Below are 20,358 nucleotides of genomic sequence, written 5' to 3'. Positions count from 1 at the left end.
ACCTGGGGTTAGGGTCCATGGGTGGGACCCATGAGTGGGACCCATGGTTGCCATCTGGAGTTGGGGTCCATGGGGAGGACTCATGGGTGGGACCCAGAATTGGGGTCCATGGGCAGATCCAGGTTTGGGAGCTGGTGTTGGGGTCCAGAGTTGAGTTCCAGGGTGGGCATCCAGGGTGGCACTCAGGGTTGGGTCCCAGGTTTGGGGTCCACGGCCGGGATCCAGGTGTGGGACCTGGATTTGGGGTCCATGTGTGTGTTCCAGGGTTGGTGTCCATGGTTGGAACCCAGGGTTGGGTAGCAGGTTTGGGGTGCAGGGTGGAGGTCCAGGGCTGGGATCTGGGTTTCAGGGCCAGGTTTGGGACCCATGTTGGTCTGGGACCTCAGGCTGGAGTCCTCTAGTTGGGTTCCAGGGTTGGTGTCCATGGTTGGAACCCAGACTTGGGGTCCAGGTACAGGACCAAGGTCTGGGGTGCAAGATGGGGGGTCTGGGTCTGGGACATGGGGTTAGGGTCCTCATTTGGGTTCCAGGGTTGGTGTCCATGGCTGGAAACCAGAGTTGGGGTCCACAGCTGGGACTTGGGGTCGAGGTCCAGGTTTGGGGTCCATGTTTGGGTCCCAGGGTTGGGGTCCACTGGTGGGACCCAGGGTTGAGGTCCATGGTTGGGACATGGGGTCAGAGTCCACAGATGGGTCCCCGGGTTGGGATTGACAGGTGGGACCCATGTTTGGTGTCTTGGGTTGGGATCCATGGGTGGGACAAGGGGTTGGGGTCTATGGGTGGGACCCAGGGTTGGGGACCAGGGTTGGGACCTGGTGTTGGGCTTCACAGTTGAGTTCCAGGGTGGGCATCCAGGGTGGGAGCCAGGGTTGGGTACCAGGTTTGGGGTCCACAGTTGGGATCCAGGTGTGGGACCTGGATTTGGGGTCAATGGGTGGGTTCCAGAGTTGGTGTCCATGGTTGGAACCCAGAGTTGGGGTCCAGGGTTGGGGTGCAGGGTGGAGGTCCAGGGTTGGGATCTGGGTTTCAGGGCCAGGTTTGGGACCCATGTTGGTCTGGGACCTCAGGCTGGAGTCATCTAGTTGGGTTCCAGGGTTGGTGTCCATGGTTGGAACCCAGACTTGGGGTCCACAGCTGGCACCTGGGGTTGAGGTCTGGGTTTGTGTCCTGGGGTCCACTGGTGGGACCCAGGGTTGAGGTCCAGGGTTAAGACCTGGTGTTGGGGTCCACAGTTGAGTTCCAGGGTGGGACCCAGGGTTGGGTACCAGGTTTGGGGTCCACGGTTGGGATCCAGGTGTGGGGCCTGGAGTTGGGTTCCAAAGGTGGGTTCCAGGGTTGGTGTCTGTGGTTGGAACTCAGAGTTGGGGTGCAGGGTGCAGTTCCAGGTCTGGAACCTGGGGTTGAGATCCTCAGTTGGGTTCCAGGGTTGGTGTCCATGGCTGGAACCCAGAGTTGGGGTCCAGGGTTGGGTCCCGGGTTTGGGGTCCAGGTTTAGGACCCAGGTCTGGGGTCCAGGGTGTGGGTCCAGGTCTGAGACCTGAGGTTGGGGTCCTCAGTTGGGACCCACGGTTGAGGTCCAGGGTTGGGGTCCAGTATGGGGTCCCAGGTTTGGGGGATCCGTGGGTAGGACCCATGGGTGGGTCATGGGGTTGGAGTCCATGGGTGGAACCTGGGTTTGAGGCCCAGGTTTGGGGTCCAGGGATGGGCTCTGGACCTCCAGGAGGTGCTCGGACCAGCCTCTGCCCCATTGCCACCATCTGGGGGGGACCCCACCTTCCCCCAAGTCGCCCACATGAGGACCCCCCAGCAGTGGGGAGGGGGTGTCTGGAGGGTCCCACCCCGTGGGTGAAGGTCTGCTCCCTGGGGACAAGGTGAACTGGGGGGGTGACACCAGCACGGTGCGACGCTTGACTACATTTATTTGGCCTCCAAAGCTTTAAATACAGACTGGGGGGGCCGGGGGGGCGGCGCTGGCTGCAGGGGGCAGGGGGGGTCCCCCCACCCCAGCTTCCCCGGGCACGGAGCCCCGCGACCCCCCGGCTGCCCCCAGGGATGGGGTGGGATGGGGGGGCGAGGGAGGAGGATTTTGGGGTGGGGGGCGCGGGGGGGTCCCTCAGCGGCTGTAACCGAACTCGTCGGCGTCGTCCGCGCGGAAATCGCCGTAACGCCAGAGGTTCAGCTGGAAGAGAGGGGGGGACAGGGGTGTGACCCCGGGGGGGCACATCCAGCAGCACTCCAATATGGAGGGTACGCCCAGTGTCACCCTGATATGGGGTGGGGGGGGGGGGGGGGGGGGCACATCCAGTGTCATCCCAGAGATGGGTGGGGGTGCATCTAGCCCCGCCCCCCACCCCCCCGCCCCGACACGGGGGCTCCATGGGGCACCCCCCCGCCCCCCCCCACTCACCCGGGCGCTCTTTGCCGCCTCCTGCGCGTTCAGGTACTCTGTGATCTGGGGGGGATGCGGGGGTGAGCCTGTGTCCCCCTCCCCTGCTCTCCCGGGGGGGTTAGGGGGTACAGGGCACCCCCCAGCAACTCCCATCCTCTCCCAGTTCCCCCATCACCCCCCTACCCCCCTCCCAGTACCCCCATCATCCCCCAGCACCTCCCGGTGTGCCCCCACCCCTGCCCAGTCTCCCCCAGCAACCCCCAATCAGCCCCCAGTACCTTACAGTGCCCCCAGCACCTCCCAGTAACCCCCAGAACCTCCCAGTCTCCCTCGGTCAAGCCCCAGCACTTCCCAGTCCGTCCCGCCAGTGCCTCCCACTCGCCCCCAGCACCTCCCCAGTACCTTCCAGTAACCCCCAGCACCTCCCAGTCACTCCCGGGCACCTCCCCATCAACCCCCCCAATATCCCCCAGCACCTCCCAGTACCTCCCAGTATACCCCACAGCACCTCAGTACTCCCCCCATCTCCCCCCAGTATCCCCCAGCACCTCCCAGTACCCCCCAGCACCTCCCCAGTACCTCCCAGTACCCCCCAGCACCTCCCAGTATACCCCCCAGCACCTCAGTACTCCCCCATCTCCCCCCATTACCTCCCAGTAGCACCCACCGCCCCCAAACCCCTTCCCAGTCCCCCCAGCATCCCTCCCAGCGTCCCCCGTCACCTCCCAGTGCCCCCAGCACGCACCAGTTTCTGGAAGTGCCGCTCGGGGCGCGGCTCCACCATGACCAGCCCCTCGCGCACCAGCCCCAGCCCCACGTCGCTGTGGGTGTCACTGAACTGGAGGGTGACGTGGGGACAGGGGGGGCCCCCGTGCTCCACGTTCAGCAGGCACTGGCTGTTCTGGATGTCCCGCACCACGCTGTCCACTGCGTCCGCCCGCGCCTCCTCCTGTGCCACCCATGGGTGTCACTTCCCTGGACCCCCCCTGAATCCCCAAAATCCCCCAACCCCCCCGAGAGCCCCCAACCCCCCCAGCACCCCAAATCCCTCCCAGTTCCCCCAGCCCTGGCTGTCCTGGGTGTCCTGCACCACACTGTCCACCACGTCTGCCCGTGCCTCCTCCTGTGCCACCCATGGGTGTCACCCCCCTGGAACCCCCCCAAAATCCCCAAACACCCCTGGACCCTTGCAACACCCCAAAATCCCTCCCAGTCACCCCAGCACTGGTTGTTCTGCATGTCCCCATCATGTTGTCCACCATGTCCTCCTGTGTCACCCATGGGTGTCACCCCTCCCAGCACCCCCAAACCCCCCTGAGCCCCCAAACCCCCCCAGCACCCCCAGTCCCTCCCAGTCCCCCCCAGCACCCTCCCCTGTACTTCCCGGTACCCCCCGGCACCCCCTCATCACTCCCCAGCACTTTGCAGTCCCTTCCAGTGCCCCCCGCGCACTTCCCAGTCCCTCCCAGTCCCTCCCAGTCCCGTACTCACGTCCTGGGGCACTTGGATGAACGCGAACCGGTACTCGGTGGCCTGTGCCGGCAGCACGCGGGTGCTGAATGCCGGGGGCAGTGCCGCCAGGCGCGTGGCGGGGAGGGTCTCCTTCTGGGGGCACCCAAGGGTGCTGGGGTCACCCAAGAGTGCTGGGGCTGGGGGACACCCAAAGGTGCTGGGGCTGGGGGGTACCCAAGGGTGCTGGATGCACTGTAATGGGCTCCTGGATGCTGGGGTCAGGGGGAACCCAAGGGTGCTGGGGTCACGGGGGGCATCCAAAGTGCTGGGATTACCTAAGGGTGCTGGGGTTAGGGGGCACCCAAAGGTGCTGGGCACACTGTAATGGGCTCCTGGATGCTGGGGTCACGGGGGGCACCCAAAGGTGCTGGGGGGCCACGGAGGGCACCCAAAGGTGCTGGGCACTCTGTAATGGGCTCCTGGATGCTGGGGTTTGGGGGCACTCAAGGGTGCTGGGGTTGGGGGACATCCAAGGGTGATGGAGTCACAGGGGGCACCTAAGGGTAGTGGGGGTCAGAGGGCACCCAAGGGTGCTGGGCACACTGTAACGGGCTCCTGGATGTTGTGGTCAAGGGGCACCCAAGGGTGCTGCAGTCACAGGGGGCACCCAAAGGTGCTGGGGTTGGGGGTCACCCAAGGGTGCTGGGGCTAAGGGACACCCCGAGGTGCTGGGAGCCCCTGTGATGGGCACTGGGGGTACCCGAAGGTGCTGGGGGGTTGGGGTACCCAAAGGTGCTGGGAGCCCTGTCATGAGCTCCTGGCTGCTGGTTCGGGGGCACCCAAGGGTGCTAGGCACTCACGTTGCCATAGTCAATGTAGAAGATGTGGACTTTGCTGGGCGACTCCACCTTCTCCACCCGGGCACGGTACCTGCAGGGTGGGACGGGTGGGGGTGAGTGTCAGCACCCCCCAGGCCCCACCTGTGCGGGGCGGGCAGCGGGACCCCCGCCCTCCTCACCACTCTCCGTCGACGAACTTGGCGATGCAGAAGTCCCCGCGGCGCGGGGCGTAGGAGCCCTCCCCGGGCGGGTGGGCGCCCACCTCGGCGCGCAGGTTCTCCATCAGCTTCTCCAGCTGCGCGCCTGCGGGGCACGGCTGCTGTCAGCATCAGCACCCGTGCAGCACCCACATCCCGAGTACAGCACCCACATCCTGAGTACGGCACCCACATCCCGAGTACAGCACCCACATCCCGAGTACGGCACCCACATCCTGAGTACGGCACCCGAGTACGGCACCCACATCCCGAATCCAGCACCCGAGTACAGCACCCACATCCCGAGTACGGCACCCACATCCTGAGTACGGCACCCGAGTATGGCACCCACATCCCGAATCCAGCACCCGAGTACAGCACCCACATCCCGAGTACGGCACCCGAGTACAGCACCCACATCCCGAATCCAGCACCCGAGTACAGCACCCATATCCCGAGTATGGCACCCGAGTACAGCACCCACATCCCGAATCCAGCACCCGAGTACAGCACCCATATCCCGAGTCCAGCACTTGAGTACAGCACCCACATCCCAAATCCAGCATCCGAGTACAGCATCCGAGTACAGCACCCACATCCCGAGTATGGCACCCAAGTACAGCACCCACATCCTGAATCCAGCACCCACATCCCAAACCCAGCACTTGAGTGCAGCACCCACAACCCGAATCCACCACCCGAATCCAGCATTCACATCCCAAATCCAGCACCCACATCAGCACCCAAATACAGCACCCACATCCCAAATCCAGCACCCAAGTACAGCACCCACATCCTGAGTACAGCACCTGAGTACAGCACCCACAGCCTGAATCCAGCACCCACATCCCAAATCCAGCACCCGAATCCAGCACCCACATCCCAAATCCAGCACCCACATCCCAAATCCAGCACCCACATCCTGAATCCAGCACCCGCATCCCAAATTCAGCACTCACATCCCAAATCCGGCACCTGCATCAGCACCCACATCCCAAATCCAGCACCCACATCTAGCGCCCAAATCCTGCACCCGCATCAGCACCCAAAACCAGCACCCACATCCAGCACCCGCATCTGGCATCCACATCCAGCACCCATGTCAACACCTGAATACAGCACCCAAATCCAGCACCTGCATCCAACACCCGAATGCGGCGCCCAGATCCAGCACGCAAATCCCAAATCCAACACCCATTATCCAGCACCCAAATCTAGTACCCAAATTCAGCACCCAAATCCAGCACCCACATGCACACTGAGCACCCAAATCCCACCTCCAGCACCCGAATCCTGCATCCAGCGCCCAAATCCAGCACCCGCATCCAGCACCCAAATGCCACCTCCAGCACCCGAATCCAGCACCCAAATCCTGAATCCAGCACCCGCATCAGCACCCAAATCCCACATCCAGCACTCAAATCCAGCACCTGCATCCAGCACCCACCTCCAACGCTCACCCACCAAACTGTGAGTCCTCATCCCACCCAAATAACCCCCCACCCCAGGTGGCAGAGCACCCATGGGTGCTGGGGGGTGCGGTGACATCGATATTGCAGTGTCAATGATTCCGCGGGTGCTGGCGCGTTACGGCTCCCCCTGGCACCCACGGTGCGTGGGGACAGGGACGGGTCCCCAGGGAGCTGCATGTCCCCCGGGTGGGCACCCCCATGGGTGGGGGGGACACCCCGGCGCTGTCCCCGCACCCGTCTCCACGTCCTGCACGTAGAAGTGCAGCTCGTCGGTGATCTCGGTGACAAAGACGGGTTTGTAGTTGGCCGAACGTTCCTTCTCCTCCAGCACTGGTGTCACCTCCTCCGCCGGGGCCTCCTCATGGTGGGACCACACCTGCCATCAGGGGGGACACACATGGGTTGGGGTCATCATGGCAATGCTGGATGCCACCGGCAAGTGACCAGGACTTGGCAGGGATGGTGGCTGTGGTGGCACCCAGCAGCTGGAGCATCGCTGGGCCCCAGCACCCTAGGTGTCATGAGTCTTGGGGTGGGGACATCTCTTGAAGTGGTGACATCTCTGGGCATGGGGACGTTCCTTGGGGTGGGGACTTTCTTCATGATGTGGACATCCCTTGGGGTGGGGACATCCTTTGTGATGGGGAGACCCCTTGGGGTGGGGACATCTCCTGGGGGAGGGACATCTCCTGGGGTGGAGACATTCCTTAGGATGGTGACATCTCTTGGGAGGGGGAGATCCCTTGGGGTGGGGACATGTCTGGGCATGGGGACATGTCTTGGCATGGGGACATGGTGACATCCCTTGTGGTGGGGACATCTCTGGGCATGGGGACATCCCTCAGGGTGGGGACACCTCTGTGCATGAGGACATTTCTTGAGGAGGTGGTATCTCTTGGGAAGGGGACATCCTTTGGGGTGGGGACATCTCTTGGCATGAGGACATTTCTTGGGGTGGGGACATCCCTTGAGGTGGTGGCATCTCTTGGGAAGGGGAGATCCCTTGGGATGGGGACATCTCTGGGCATGGGGACATCCCTTGTGGTGGTGACATCCCTTGGGGTAGTGACATCTCTGGGCATGGGGATGTCCCTTGTGGTGGTGACATCCCTTGGCATGGGGACGTCTTGTGGTATGAGGACATTTCTTGGAATGGTGACATCCCTTGCAGTGGTGACATCCCTTGGGGTAGTGACATCTCTTGGCATGAGGACATTTCTTGGGGTGGATGGTGACATCTCTTGGGAAGGGGAGATTCCTTGGGACGGGGATATCTCTGGGCATGAGGACATTTCTTGGGGTGGTGACACCTCTCAGGGTGGGGTCATCCCTTGGGGCGGGGTCATCTTTTCACATGGGGACACCTCTTCATATGAGGACATTTCTTCGGGTGGAGACATCCCTTGAGGTGGTGGCATCTCTTGGGAAGGGGAGATCCCTTGGGGTGGGGACATCTCTGGGCATGGGGACATCCCCTGTGGTGGTGACATCCCTTGGCATGGGGACATCTCTTGGCATGAGGACATTTCTTGATATGAGATTTCTTGGAATGGTGACATCCCTCGCGGTGGTGACATCCCTTGGGATGGAGACATCTCTGGGCATGGGGACATCCCTTGAGGTGGGGTCACCCCTTGGGGCGGTGACACCCCTGTCCCCCCCTCACCTTCTCCTTCCTCTGCTTGGCGCCCTCCTCGGCGGCCACCAGCGCCTTGTAGTAGGGGCTGCGCTCGGCGGTGAAGTGGACCTTGGAGAGGGCCTGTTCCACCAGGGCCACGGAGAGGTTCAGCCCGTCCACGTGCAGCCACCCGATGAAGTTCCCGGCCTTGTCCATGCTCTCCACCTCCACCTCCACCTGTGGGGACCCAACAGGGACACCTCAGCCCCCTGCACCCTCACCCATGGGTGCCCGTCCCACCCCACCGCTGTCATCATCCCCAAATCGCTCGTCTTCCTCTTGGCTGCTCCAACGTCACCACCAATTAACACCTGGAGATGACGGAGTTTGAGCGGGTGGGTGGATGTGTCCTGGGCACGGCCCGGTCAAAAGCCACCCAGAGTGGGGACAGGCTGGCAGGGTCCCCCCTGGTGTTGTCCCCGGCACCCAGCTCTGGTCCATGGGCACCCAGATCTGCTGCACGGCACCCAACTCTGATCCTGGGCACCCAGATCTGCTCTTGGGCACCCAACTCTGCTCCTGGGCACCCAACTCTGATCCATGGGCACCCAGATCTACTCCTGGGCACCCAGATCTGCTCCTGGGCACCCAACTCTGCTTCCTGGGCGCCCAGCTGTGCTCCACAGCACCCAACTCTGCTTCCTGGGCACCCAGAGCAAACCGGAGTGTGCAAATGAGGGTGTGTAAACCAGCAAGAACAAACTGGAGACAAAACTGGAGCGTGCAAAACAGAGAGCAAACCGGAATGTGCAAATGCGGTGGTGTAAATGGGGGTGAGCAAACCAGTGTGCAAACCAGACAGCAAACAAGTGTGTAAACCAGTAACAGCAAACTGGAGTGTGCAAACCAGAGTGTGCCAGCTGGAGTGTGCAAACCAAAGGGACCAAACTGAAGCATGCAAACCGGTGAGCAAACCAGACTGTGCAAACTAGAGTGTGCAAACCAAAACCAGAGAGCAAACGGGAGTGTGCAAACTGGAGTGTGCAAACTGGAGTGTGCAAACCAGAGAGCAAACTGGAATGTGCAAACCGGAGTGTGCAAATCAGAGCAAACTGGAGTGTGCAAACCAGATTAAACCAGCGTGTGCAAACCCTGCACCCCACATATCGTGTGCACCCCACACACCCCTGTGCATATCACCCCACAGCACTGCCACAGCCCCCACAACCTCTGGGGTCCCTGCTCATCACGTGGGACAGTGTCTGTCCCCAAATCCAGTGACACCACCCAGACCTCTGCAGATTGTCCTGCTCTGAGCTGGGGACCGTGACACCCCCAGTGGCACTTGTTAACGTCGTGATGGGAGTTAAAACGCCCAACCCTGGGGTTTGCAGGGCGGGGGCGCTGGGGACAGGCTTGGTGTCCTCTGGAGCTCCTGCTGGTCCCCAACCCAGGGGATTGTGGCCTCATGGTACTTTGGGGGTGCAGAGGCAGGAGATGCTGCACAGGCAGCAGATGCTGCACAGGCAGGAGATGCTGTGCAGGCAGGAGATGCTGTGCAGGCAGAAGATGCTGCACAGGCAGGAGATGCCATGCAGGCAGGAATTGCTGTGCAGGCAGGAGATGCCATGCAGGCAGGAATTGCTGTGCAGGCAGGAATTGCTGTGCAGGCAGGAGATGCCGTGCAGGCAGGAATTGCTGTGCAGGCAGGAGATGCTGCACAGGCAGAAGATGCCATGCAGGCAGCAGATGCCATGCAGGCAGAAGATGCCATGCAGGCAGGAATTGCTGTGCAGGCAGAAGATGCTGCACAGGCAGGAGATGCTGCGCAGGCAGCAGATGCCGCGCAGGCAGGAGATGCAGGAGCTGGAGCCTGTGGGACCAGTTGTGCCCAGTGCCCTGGGCAGTACCCGATCCCTGCGCACGGTGGGGGTCCCCCCCGCCTCCCACCCACGCCAGCACGAGGACACCCCCAAAAGTGTCCACCCGTGGGGTGGGGGTTGGCCAAGTCCCGGAGCTTCCGCGCACACAAAGCCCCTTTGAGAGCACTGGGGGTGGCAGCGAGCCAAGGCTGCCGGCACGCAGGCACGCACCGGCATGCTGATGGGCTCTGCTGCCGGCCCTGCCTGCTGCCTGCGAGGAAGAGGAGGGAGCCCGGAGTCTCCCGAGCACCCCAGACCCCTCCAGCTGTGCCCAACCCCAGCGGGTCCCTCCTGGGCTGCTTCCAGCACCCCAGCAATGTGTCCCCGCGCTCAGAGCACCCCAGCGTGGGCAGGGGCCGTGCCACACCGCGTGTCCCCCGCAGCCCCGGCGTGCCTGAGGCCGTACCGCCCGGGGCACAGTGCCGTGGTGGCCTCAGGCACGAAGCCACATTTCCATCTAGCGGCAGCCAGATCGCACGGCAGTGGGACGCAGCGCAGCCGGTGCGGCACCGTGTGCCCCGGCCAAAACTCGACCCCTGTGCCGGGCCGGCGGGGCTGTAAGCGCAGCCGCCAATGGGGCACCCATGGGTGCATGCAGCGTTCAGTCTGCCAGCCCCTCCACCGAGCACCGACCCCCGGTACCGCAAGGCCTCCCGGCACCGCACCAACCTCCTGCCGGCTGCAGCCCCACGCCATCGATCCCTAGTTAGGGGCTGGTTGCTAATTGCACCCGCCCGGCTGGAGCGGTGGCGGGTGGCTGGCTTGGCACTCTGGGGGACGGGCAGAAGGTCCCCATCTTCCCGCAGCCCCTTCCCATCACCGGAGCCGCAGCCCAGGACGGGGTTTGGCTGGCGGGCGCTGTGGCCGCCGGCACGGCACACACCGGCACCGCGCACGGCAGCAGCCACGGGGCCGGGAGAGGGTACGGCGAGGTTTGGGAGGGGGACGGACGGGTCCTCGTGCTGCGTTACAGGTGCCACGTTGCGATAATTTAATGATGGCGCCGCAGCCGCCTGCGCGGTTAATCGGGTTTGGCGCTGCCGGACGCGGAGCTGGTTTTGCCATCCCGACGGCTCATCAATCCCGGCGGAACCTTTCGCTGTTGCTTAAAAAAACCTGTAAAATTCCCTCCTCCCCTCCAGCGCGCGGGTCCCCGCTCGGCACCGCGGCCCGCGGTCACCCGCTGTCCCCAGGGACGCTTGTGCCACCGCCGGCTGGGTGCAGCACCCCGTGCACACGTGGTGGGACCCCAAAACGTCACGGGGTGACACGCCGGTGGCAAAGGTGTCCCTGTCCCCTGTGCCACCCCCTGCAGCGGGGTCACAGGTGAGGGGATGAGCAGGACATTGATGGACTCGTGCCGCGGGGCACACAGGGGGACACTCGTGGGGTGCATGAGGCCACCAGGTCCTGTGGCACCCAGGGGACGTCGCTGCCACACCTGGCAGCGGGGAGCACTGGGGGGGCTGCAGAGGGGCCCCCCCAGGGATGTGCCACCAATGTGGGGACAGTGACCCCGGCGTGGGGTAGGCAGCAAGGACAGGAGTGTCCCGAGGTGCTGTCACACACGGTGTCCCCAAGGGGCCACCCCTGAGCCACCTTGGGTGACAGCTCAGGGTGCCACCGGTGGGAACAGGGGGCCCGGGGGGAGTGACGGGTCAGTCAGGGGACTGCAGGGGGATGCAAATCCCTGCGCCCCGTCCCAAAGCCAAGGTGCCCACCGGAGCTGTGTCCCCAACTTTGTGTCCCCGGGGTGTGCTGGGGGGGTCCCTGCCAGGCTGTGCCGGCCCCGCTCCCCATCCTTGTCCCCCCGGAGCCCCTGGGGGTCCCGGTCCCATTCCCCGGGGGGAGTCCCAGCCCCGATCTCAGGGGGGTCCCAGCCCCACTCCATTGCATGGCAGGTGCTGTCGACACGTGCCAGTCCCGCGACCCCCCCGTCCCACCCCCCGTCCATCCCGACATGGGGGTGAGACCCCTCCCCCCGACACCAAAATCCTGCTCGGGGTCCCCAGAGACCCCCACACCGGCAGGGATGTGGCTTCTATCAGACACCGGAGAATCCACATCAGACCGGGAGGGGGGGAATTTTAACCCCCCCAAGGGAAGAAGCTCCCAGGTTCTCCCCCATGCACGCCCCCAGCACCCCCTCACTGCCAGCCTAGGGGGCCAGAGCCCCCCGAATCCAGGACCCCGGGACCCCCCCCCCAGCACCACAGACCCCCCGGGACGCATCCTGCCCCCCCCCCCTCCATGTCCTCGTTCTATTTTGTTAATTAAAACTCAACTGAGGCTCCTCCGGGGCCCCCGGGGAAGCTCAACGGGGGGGGATAAAACAGTGCGGGGGGGCGGGCTCCACGGTGGGGGGCACAACCCCCCGATCCCACTCCGCACCCCAAAACCAGGCAGCACTGACGCAGCCCCAGGCCCCCCCCGCCGTGTCCCAGCTTGTGTCAGGTCTCAGCCGAGGACACGGGGGGGTCTGTGGCACACACGGGGGGGTTGGGGCACCAGCCAGGGACAGACCCGCGTGTCGCCCCCCCCTTCCCCATCACCTTCAAGCCGCTGGGTCCGCACCGCGCCGCCTCTGTCCGGCCGGCCGTCCGTCCGTCCGTCCGCGCCCCGCGGCGCTCCCCTCCTCCGGGGTGGGGGGGTCAGCCCCCCCTCCCCAATATTCCCAGCGCCACGAGGAGGAGGGAGGAGGAAGAGGAAGCTCATCCCGCATCTTCCTCCCCAAAGCAACCAGCCCCAAAATAGCTCCTTCCCCGCCGCACCGGCAAAGCGGAGCCGGGGCGGGGGGGCGGCCCGGGGAGGGGGGGGGTGGGCAAAGCGGAGCGGGCTGGGGGGGGGAGGAGGTTTGGGGGGGGGTCAGGCCGGCGGTGCTGAGCATCCCCCGCTGGTGCCGGGCTCCCAACACGATGCGTCAGCGATTCATCCGCGCTGCCTCCGCTGAAGGACAAAAGGATGCGAGAGCCGCCTGCGCGGCTGCCGCCCGCACCGCCCGCACCGCCCGCAGCCGCGGGGCTCCGCGGGGCCCCCGCGCCCGCTAGCACCGGAGGATGCCCGCCGGCCCCGGGACGGCCACCGACGCCGCCGCCCCCCCGCCCGCCCGCTGAACGCGACACCCGCACCGGGCGCCGACGAACGCGGGACAACGGACAGACGGGAACGGGGGGACGGGACCCCCCCCCCCCCCCCCAACCCCGAGAGGAGCCGCCGAGAGACGTGCCGGAGCGCAACCCCCCCGCGACAGCCCCCCCCGCTTTGGCCTTTCCCCTCCTCGGGTTGTTTTTTTTCCTCTCCTGTGGGGGCTTTTAGCTATTTATTTATTTATTTTTCTAGATTCCCCCCCCCCCCCTCCTTTTTTTCTTATTTTAATTTAAATTTTTTTCTTTAAATTCTTAATAATTTCTTCCGCGATTTTTTAATTTTCTGAATTCTCGACTTTCTATTTTTATTTTTGATTTTTCATTCTTCGCCTCTTTTATTTTTTAGTTTCGATTTTCCCTTTTTTATTTTTTTATTTTTCGATTTTTTTTATTTTCGATTTTCCGACCTTTTCGTTCTGATTTCCCTTTTTTATTTTCGATTTTTTAAAATTTTCGATTTCTTTTAGTTTCCGATTTTTTATTTTTCCATTTTTTTTCATTTTCGATTTTTTTCTTTAATTTTAGATTTTTTTTTTTTTTTTTTTTAATTTTAGATTTTTGCGACCGGGTTTTTCCTCGCTCCGGTTTCTCCCCGGGGGGGCTGCCATGCCGGCCGGGCCGGGGCGGCCGCAGGGGCGGGGGCGGCGCGGGGCGCGGGCAGCGGCGGGAATGGCCGCGCTGGGGGGCCGCCGGGCCCCCGCTTAGCCGGGCCGCCCCCCCCACCCCGCACCCCTGCACCGCAGCCTCCAGGAGCCATTTTGGCTTTTTTTTAATTTTTAGGTTTTAAAATTTTTTAAAATTTTTTTCGGAGCCGGCCCCCCCGCCTTCCCCAGCCCTGCTCCCCGCTTTGCTCGGCGCTGAGCCCCCCCGGAGCGGCCCCCCCAGGTAGGTACGGCTGGAGCGCGGGGCTCGGCCGGGCGGGCGGGCGCCTCTTTCCTCCCCCTCCCCGCTTTTTTTTTAAATCTTTTGCCTAAATTTTCGTTTTTCCTTCATCCCCCTCCCCGCTCCCCTGCGGACCCCCCCTCCCCAACACCGCGACCCCCCCCCCTCCGGCCAGCCGGGCCCAGCTTGTCGGAGCCGGGAGAGGGGGGGGGCCCTGAGCCAGTTTCTCCTTTTCACGCCGACATCCCCAGACGATGGTGAATGATGAACGTGCCACATCATGAAGCTCTTGTGGCAGGTAACTGGTCACCACCGCCACCGCCGCGCCTGGAGAGCTGCCCTGGGCTCCTACCTGGCCCTCAACGCGTGGATTCTATACGTTACCGCCGCCTCGCCGGGCCCCCAGAGCTGCCCCTCCGTGTGCTCCTGCAGTAACCAGTTCAGCAAGGTGGTGTGCACCCGGCGCGGCCTCGCCGAGGTGCCCCCCGGCATCCCCTCCAACACCCGGTACCTCAACCTGATGGAGAACAACATCCAGCTGATCCAGGCGGACACGTTCCGGCACCTGCACCACCTGGAGGTCCTGCAGCTGGGCAGGAACGCCATCCGGCAGATCGAGGTGGGGGCGTTCAACGGCCTGGCCAGCCTCAACACCCTGGAGCTCTTCGACAACTGGCTGACCGTCATCCCCAGCGGGGCCTTCGAGTACCTCTCCAAGCTGCGGGAGCTGTGGCTGAGGAACAACCCCATCGAGAGCATCCCCTCGTACGCCTTCAACCGGGTGCCCTCGCTCATGCGCCTGGACCTGGGCGAGCTGAAGAAGCTGGAGTACATCTCCGAGGGGGCTTTCGAGGGCTTGTACAACCTCAAGTACCTCAACCTGGGGATGTGCAACATTAAGGACATGCCCAACCTGACGCCCTTGGTGGGGCTGGAGGAGCTGGAGATGTCGGGCAATAACTTCCCCGAGATCAAACCGGGCTCCTTCCACGGGCTCAAATCCCTCAAAAAACTCTGGATTATGAACTCGCAGATCAACCTGATCGAGCGGAACGCCTTCGACGACCTGACGGCGCTGGTGGAGCTCAACCTGGCCCACAACAACCTCTCGTCCCTGCCCCACGACCTCTTCGCCCCGCTGCGGTACCTGGTGGAACTCCACCTGCACCACAACCCCTGGGACTGCGACTGCGACATCCTCTGGCTGTCGTGGTGGCTGCGGGAGTACATCCCCACCAACTCCACCTGCTGCGGGCGCTGCCATGCCCCCCTGCACATGCGGGGCAGGTTCCTGGTGGAGGTGGACCAGACCTCCTTCCAGTGCTCGGCGCCCTTCATCATGGACGCCCCCACGGACCTCAACATCTCCGAGGGGCGGGTGGCCGAGCTCAAGTGTCGAACTCCTTCCATGTCGTCCGTTAGGTGGTTGCTGCCTAACGGGACGGTGCTGAGCCACGCGTCCAGCCACCCGCGCATCTCCGTCCTCAACGACGGCACCTTGAACTTCTCCCACGTCTTGCTGACGGACACCGGGGTCTACACCTGCATGGTGACCAACGTGGCGGGGAACTCCAACGCCTCGGCCTACCTCAACGTGAGCACGGCCGAGCTCAACACCTCCAACTACAGCTTCTTCACCACCGTCACGGTGGAGACCACCGAGATCTCCCCGGAGGACATCTCCCCCAAGTTCACCAAGCCCGTGCCCACCACCTCCACGGGCTACCAGCCGGCCTACACCACCACCACCACCGTCCTGGTCCAGACCACGCGCACGCCCAAGCAGGTGGCGGTGCCCACCGCCGACGCCGGCGACAAGACGCAGACCAGCCTGGACGAGGTGATGAAGACCACCAAGATCATCATCGGCTGCTTCGTGGCGGTGACGCTCTTGGCCGCCGCCATGCTCATCGTCTTCTACAAGCTCCGCAAGCGGCACCAGCAGCGCAGCACCGTCACGGCCGCCCGGACGGTCGAGATCATCCAGGTGGACGAGGACATGGCGCCCGCGGCCGCGGCGGCGCCGGCGGCTCCGGCCGGCGGCTCAGGTGAGGGGGCGGTGGTGCTGCCCGCCATCCACGACCACATCAACTACAACACCTACAAGGCGGCGCACGGGGCCCACTGGACCGAGAACAGCCTGGGGAACTCGCTGCACCCCCCCCTCGCCGACCCCTATCTAATCCAGACCCACCCCAAGGAGAAAGTGCAGGAAACCCAGATATGACTTCGATTTTTTTTTGGGGGGGGGGGGGGGGCTTTTCCCCCCCCCCTTCCCCACATTCCCCCCCCCAAAAAAAATTACAAATGCAATAGAATGCACAAACAAAATCAACAAAAAAAAGGGGGAAAAAAAAATAGACAGCTACTTTTGTACAGAGCGGGGGAGAGACTTTTTTTTTCTTGTACATGCTTATATATTAAATCTATGGGCTGATAAGAGAAGCAGATTATATTAAAATTTAAAAAAAAACAAAAACAAAAACAAAAACAAGGAAAAAAAAAAGCAAAGCAACCACAAAGAAACTATTTTCTAACTCGCAGGTTCTATTTAAAAAGAGGGAGAGAGAGAAAAGAAAAAAAAACAAAAAAAAAAAACAAAAAAAAGGAGAAAAATTGGGAATTGCAGAGAGCGGAGCGGCCGAAGGGCCCCGGTGCAGCGCGGCACAGCGCGGGGGGGCCGGCGGGCGGGGGCGCAGCCCGCGGGGTGCCGTGGGGTGTGGGGGGCAGGATGCGGCCGGATCCCCCCCCGGGTCCCAGGGACCCCCCCAATCCCACGGCCCCCCCGGCGCTGCCACCCGAGCGGGGAGCGGGACGGCGGCGTGAGCCAAAATCTTCCAAATGCAATAAAGAAATTATTTTTTTTTTTGGGGGGGGGAGGGGGAGGGGGGGGTTATTTTGGGGAGCGTGGGGGGGTGCAGCCTGTGGGTTGGGGACGGACGTCTGTAATGTATCAAAGCAAAAAATTAACAACAAAACAAAAATTAAAAAGGGGGGGGAAAAAATGTAAGGCCCCCCCAGGCGGGTGGGTGCTGGGGGGGTGCTGGGGGGGGGTGAGGAGAGGGTGCCCCCCCCCTTTGCCCCCCATCCGCCACACCCGGCGTCTGCCGCCGGCACAGGGCTAAGGCTCCCGGGGGGGGGTTTGGGGGGCCCCCCCCACCGGGAGACCTGACATATGATTGTAGCCCCCCCCCGGCACCACGCTGCAGTTTTCAGGCCTTTTTTTTCTTTTTTTTTCTTTTTTTTTTTTTGGGGGGGGGTGGTGTGTTATTCCCTCCCCCCTTTTCCCTTCCCCAGGTGGGTGCAAGGATGGGCCCCCCCAAACCCCCATCCCTTGGATTTGGGGTGGGGGGGCGGAGAAATTAAGGGCTCAAGGGGCTGGGGGGGCCACCAGCATCTGAGGTGGCTTCTTGGGGGGGTCCGTGGGGGGGGCAGCGGGGGGTCCTCCCCGGCCGCTCGGGCACTGGAAACTACTTTAATTTCTTATTTTAGCTTTAAAGAGAAAAAAAAAAATTACCGGAGGGTGTCAAATCGGAATTAAAAGTCTGGGGAGGGGGTGCGGGGGGGGCTGAGATGCAGAAGTTATATCTATATCTATATCTCTCTATATAAATGCCAGAACAATCTGACTGTACTCTGAGAAACAAAACAAAACAGAAAAAACAACAAAAAAAAAAAGGAAAACAAGTGTATTTTTGTATTTTAATAAATATTGTTCAAAATTTGTAATGCCGTGTCCCTGAGGGGTTAAGCCGGCGGGTTGCGGGGGGGTTGTTGCTGTGTCCCCCCCTCGGGCAGCCGGCGGCCTGAAAAAGGGTTTTTCTGTTGCTTTTTTGTCTTCCCAGCAGTAAAAAGCTTCAAAAAAAAAGAAATTAAAAAAAAAATCGCGGAGGGGGGAGGAGGAAAATGGAGATGGTGGAGGGGGGGGTGATGCCGCGAATTGGGGGGGGCCAAAATGTGCTGGGGGGGCATCGCTGGGGCTGTGCCCCCCCCGTCCCCAGGTACCCAAATATTGGGACCCCCCCCCCGGGATTGTTTGGGCCCCCCCACGGAAACACGGGACAGCCCCCCCCAGGGGATGCCTGGGGGGGGATCGGGCCCGTTACCCCCCGCCGGAATTATGGAAAAATGTGATTGGGCAGGAAAGGTGGGGGGGACGGGGGGGGGGCGGGGGGGCCCGGGATGAATCACCCGCAGCCGGTCCCACGCGGCGGGTGGGGGGGACACGGGTGGCACCGCAGCGGGGAGGGGACCCCTGGGGGTTGGGGGACACCAGGACCCCCGGTTCTGTGGGGACACTGGGACCCTCGGGAGTACGGGGACACTGGGACCCCCAGTTCTGCAGGGACACTGGGACATCCAGTTCTGGGGGACACTGGGACCCCTGAGTGTGGGGGGACATGGGGATCCCCGGTTTTGCAGGGACACCAGGACCCCCGGCTGTGTGGGGACACTGGGACCCCCAGTCCTGTGGGGACACTGGGACCCCCTGGCTGTGCAGGGACACTGGGACCCCCAGTCCTGCAGGGACATGGGGACACCTGGGTGCCAACAGCGGGGACACAGGGTGCCCTGGGTGCCGGTGGCTGGGACATGGGGACCCCCAGCTGTGCAGGGACATGGGGACCCCCAGCTGCTGGTGGCAGGGACACAGGGTGCCCTGGGTGCTGGCAGTGGGGACACGGGGACCCCCGGGGGCAGCGGTGTCCCCGAGATGCCACCCCCATCCCAGCCCTTGTGGCAGTGCCCACCTGCAGCCCCAGGGCCACCCCTGTGCTGTCCCCATGTCCCCATGTCCCTGTGGCCATGGGGTGGAATCGGGACCCCCGGGGACCCCATCACCCACCCCGGGGACACCGAGGGGACCCCCCGTGCCCCTGCCCCTGGGCGTAGCGATTTTAGTTGGGTTTTTAGGCTTTTTTGCCTTTTTGGGGGGTGAAATCTGGGCAGGTTTCTATCAAAACATGCATCTGGTTTTGCTCTTTATTCCTGGTTTTATCGCTCCGGTCGAGCCACCGATGCAAACTGGGCCCAGCCCCCGAACCCCAGCTTTGCTGGGGGGGCCCTTCCTCCCCCTGGCACCTCCTCCTCCTCCTCCTCCCATGCAAACCCCCAATTTGCAGCCCAGGGGGGCTGCACCGAATTATTAGTTTTATTGAAGCACTTTTGGCTTTAATTTTAGGCTTAAATTAGAGCCCCTGAGTCAATAAACTATAAAAATGGGCTGGGGGTGCCGGGGGGGGGTCTGCGGTGGGACTGGGGGGGCTGCAGAGTGATCTGGGGGTGTTGCAGCATGATTGGGGGGCTGCGATGTGATTGGGGGGGTTGCAAGGTGATACGGGGGCTGCAGGGTGATTGGGGGGGTTGCAGAGCGATCCAGGCGGGTTGCAGCATGATCGGGGGGGCTGCAGAGCGACTGGGGGGCTTAGAGTGCTCGGGGGGGTGCAGAGTGATCCAGGGGGGGCTGCGGCATCATGGGGTGGAGGGGTACAGTGTGACCGGGGGGCTGCAGCGTCACCGGGGGGCTGCAGGGTGATCGGGGGGTTTGCAGCATCATTGGGATTTGCAGCGTGACCAGTGCAAGGGGTTGCAGACTGATCGGGGGCTGCAGCGCAATCAGAGGGGCTGCAGAGTGATGGGGGCTGCAGAGTGATGGGGGGGTGCAGAGGGATGGGGGGGTGCAGAGAGATGGGGGGGCTGCAGAGTGATGGGGGGGTGCAGAGAGATGGGGGGTGCAGAGAGATGAGGGGGCTGCAGAGAGATGAGGGGGCTGCAGAGTGATGGGGGGGTGCAGAGAGATGGGGGGGTGCAGAGAGACGGGGGGGCTGCAGAGTGATGGGGGGGTGCAGAGTGATGGGGGGGTGCAGAGAGACGGGGGGGCTGCAGAGTGATGGGGGCTGCAGAGAGATGGGGGGGTGCAGAGTGATGGGGGGGTGCAGAGAGATGGGGGGTGCAGAGAGATGGGGGGGCTGCAGAGCGATCGGGGGGTGCAGAGAGATGGGGGGTGCAGAGAGATGGGGGGGTGCAGAGTGATGGGGGGGTGCAGAGAGATGGGGGGTGCAGAGAGATGGGGGGCTGCAGAGCGATCGGGGGGTGCAGCGCGATGGGGGGTTGCAGTGGGTTCCCCATAAAGGGGCTGCAGCGCGATCGGGTGCTGCAGCAGGGTCAGTGCCGGGGGCTGCAGCGTGACTGGGGGGGCTGCAGTGTCATTGGGGGGGCTGAAGCATGACTGGGGGGCCTGCAGTGTCATTGGGGGGCTGCAGAGTGATCAGGGGTGCAGCACTTGGGGGGGCTGCAGCAGGATCCGCATAAAGGGGCTGCAGCGTGAGCAGGGGGGTTGCAATGCCATTGGGGGGGCTGCAGCATGATGGGGGGGGCTGCGGTGTCACTGGGGGGGCTGCAGTGTGCATGGGGGGGTTGCAGCATCATTAGGGGCTGCAG

General features: G+C 63.0%; 2 protein-coding genes across 2 annotated transcripts in view; one reads left to right on the top strand and one right to left on the bottom strand.

Moving 5' to 3' along the window:
* Nucleotides 1-1,902: 1,902 nt before the first annotated feature.
* The window catches only part of SND1 (staphylococcal nuclease and tudor domain containing 1), a 123,166-nt gene continuing 104,710 nt past the window's right edge, over nt 1,903-20,358 (bottom strand). Inside the window, exons 17-24 of the mRNA XM_065626793.1 lie at nt 8,016-8,204; nt 6,584-6,725; nt 4,860-4,983; nt 4,702-4,771; nt 3,881-3,994; nt 3,135-3,338; nt 2,408-2,452; nt 1,903-2,179 (exon numbers count right to left, since the gene is read on the bottom strand). Coding sequence (XP_065482865.1) covers nt 2,114-2,179; nt 2,408-2,452; nt 3,135-3,338; nt 3,881-3,994; nt 4,702-4,771; nt 4,860-4,983; nt 6,584-6,725; nt 8,016-8,204 — 954 coding nt within the window. The 3' untranslated portion in view covers nt 1,903-2,113. The remainder of the gene's footprint in view (nt 2,180-2,407; nt 2,453-3,134; nt 3,339-3,880; nt 3,995-4,701; nt 4,772-4,859; nt 4,984-6,583; nt 6,726-8,015; nt 8,205-20,358) is intronic.
* On the top strand, nt 14,198-16,144 carry LRRC4 (leucine rich repeat containing 4). Its single transcript, XM_065658218.1, has one exon. It carries the CDS (start codon nt 14,198-14,200, stop codon nt 16,142-16,144), a length of 1,947 nt encoding a protein of 648 aa, XP_065514290.1.

Source organism: Caloenas nicobarica, chromosome 1 (genome assembly GCF_036013445.1).
Source record: "Caloenas nicobarica isolate bCalNic1 chromosome 1, bCalNic1.hap1, whole genome shotgun sequence".
In the NCBI taxonomy this organism is placed as follows: domain Eukaryota; kingdom Metazoa; phylum Chordata; class Aves; order Columbiformes; family Columbidae; genus Caloenas; species Caloenas nicobarica.
Note: the sequence above shows the minus strand (reverse complement) of the source record. Positions and strands in the feature narration are given on the sequence as shown.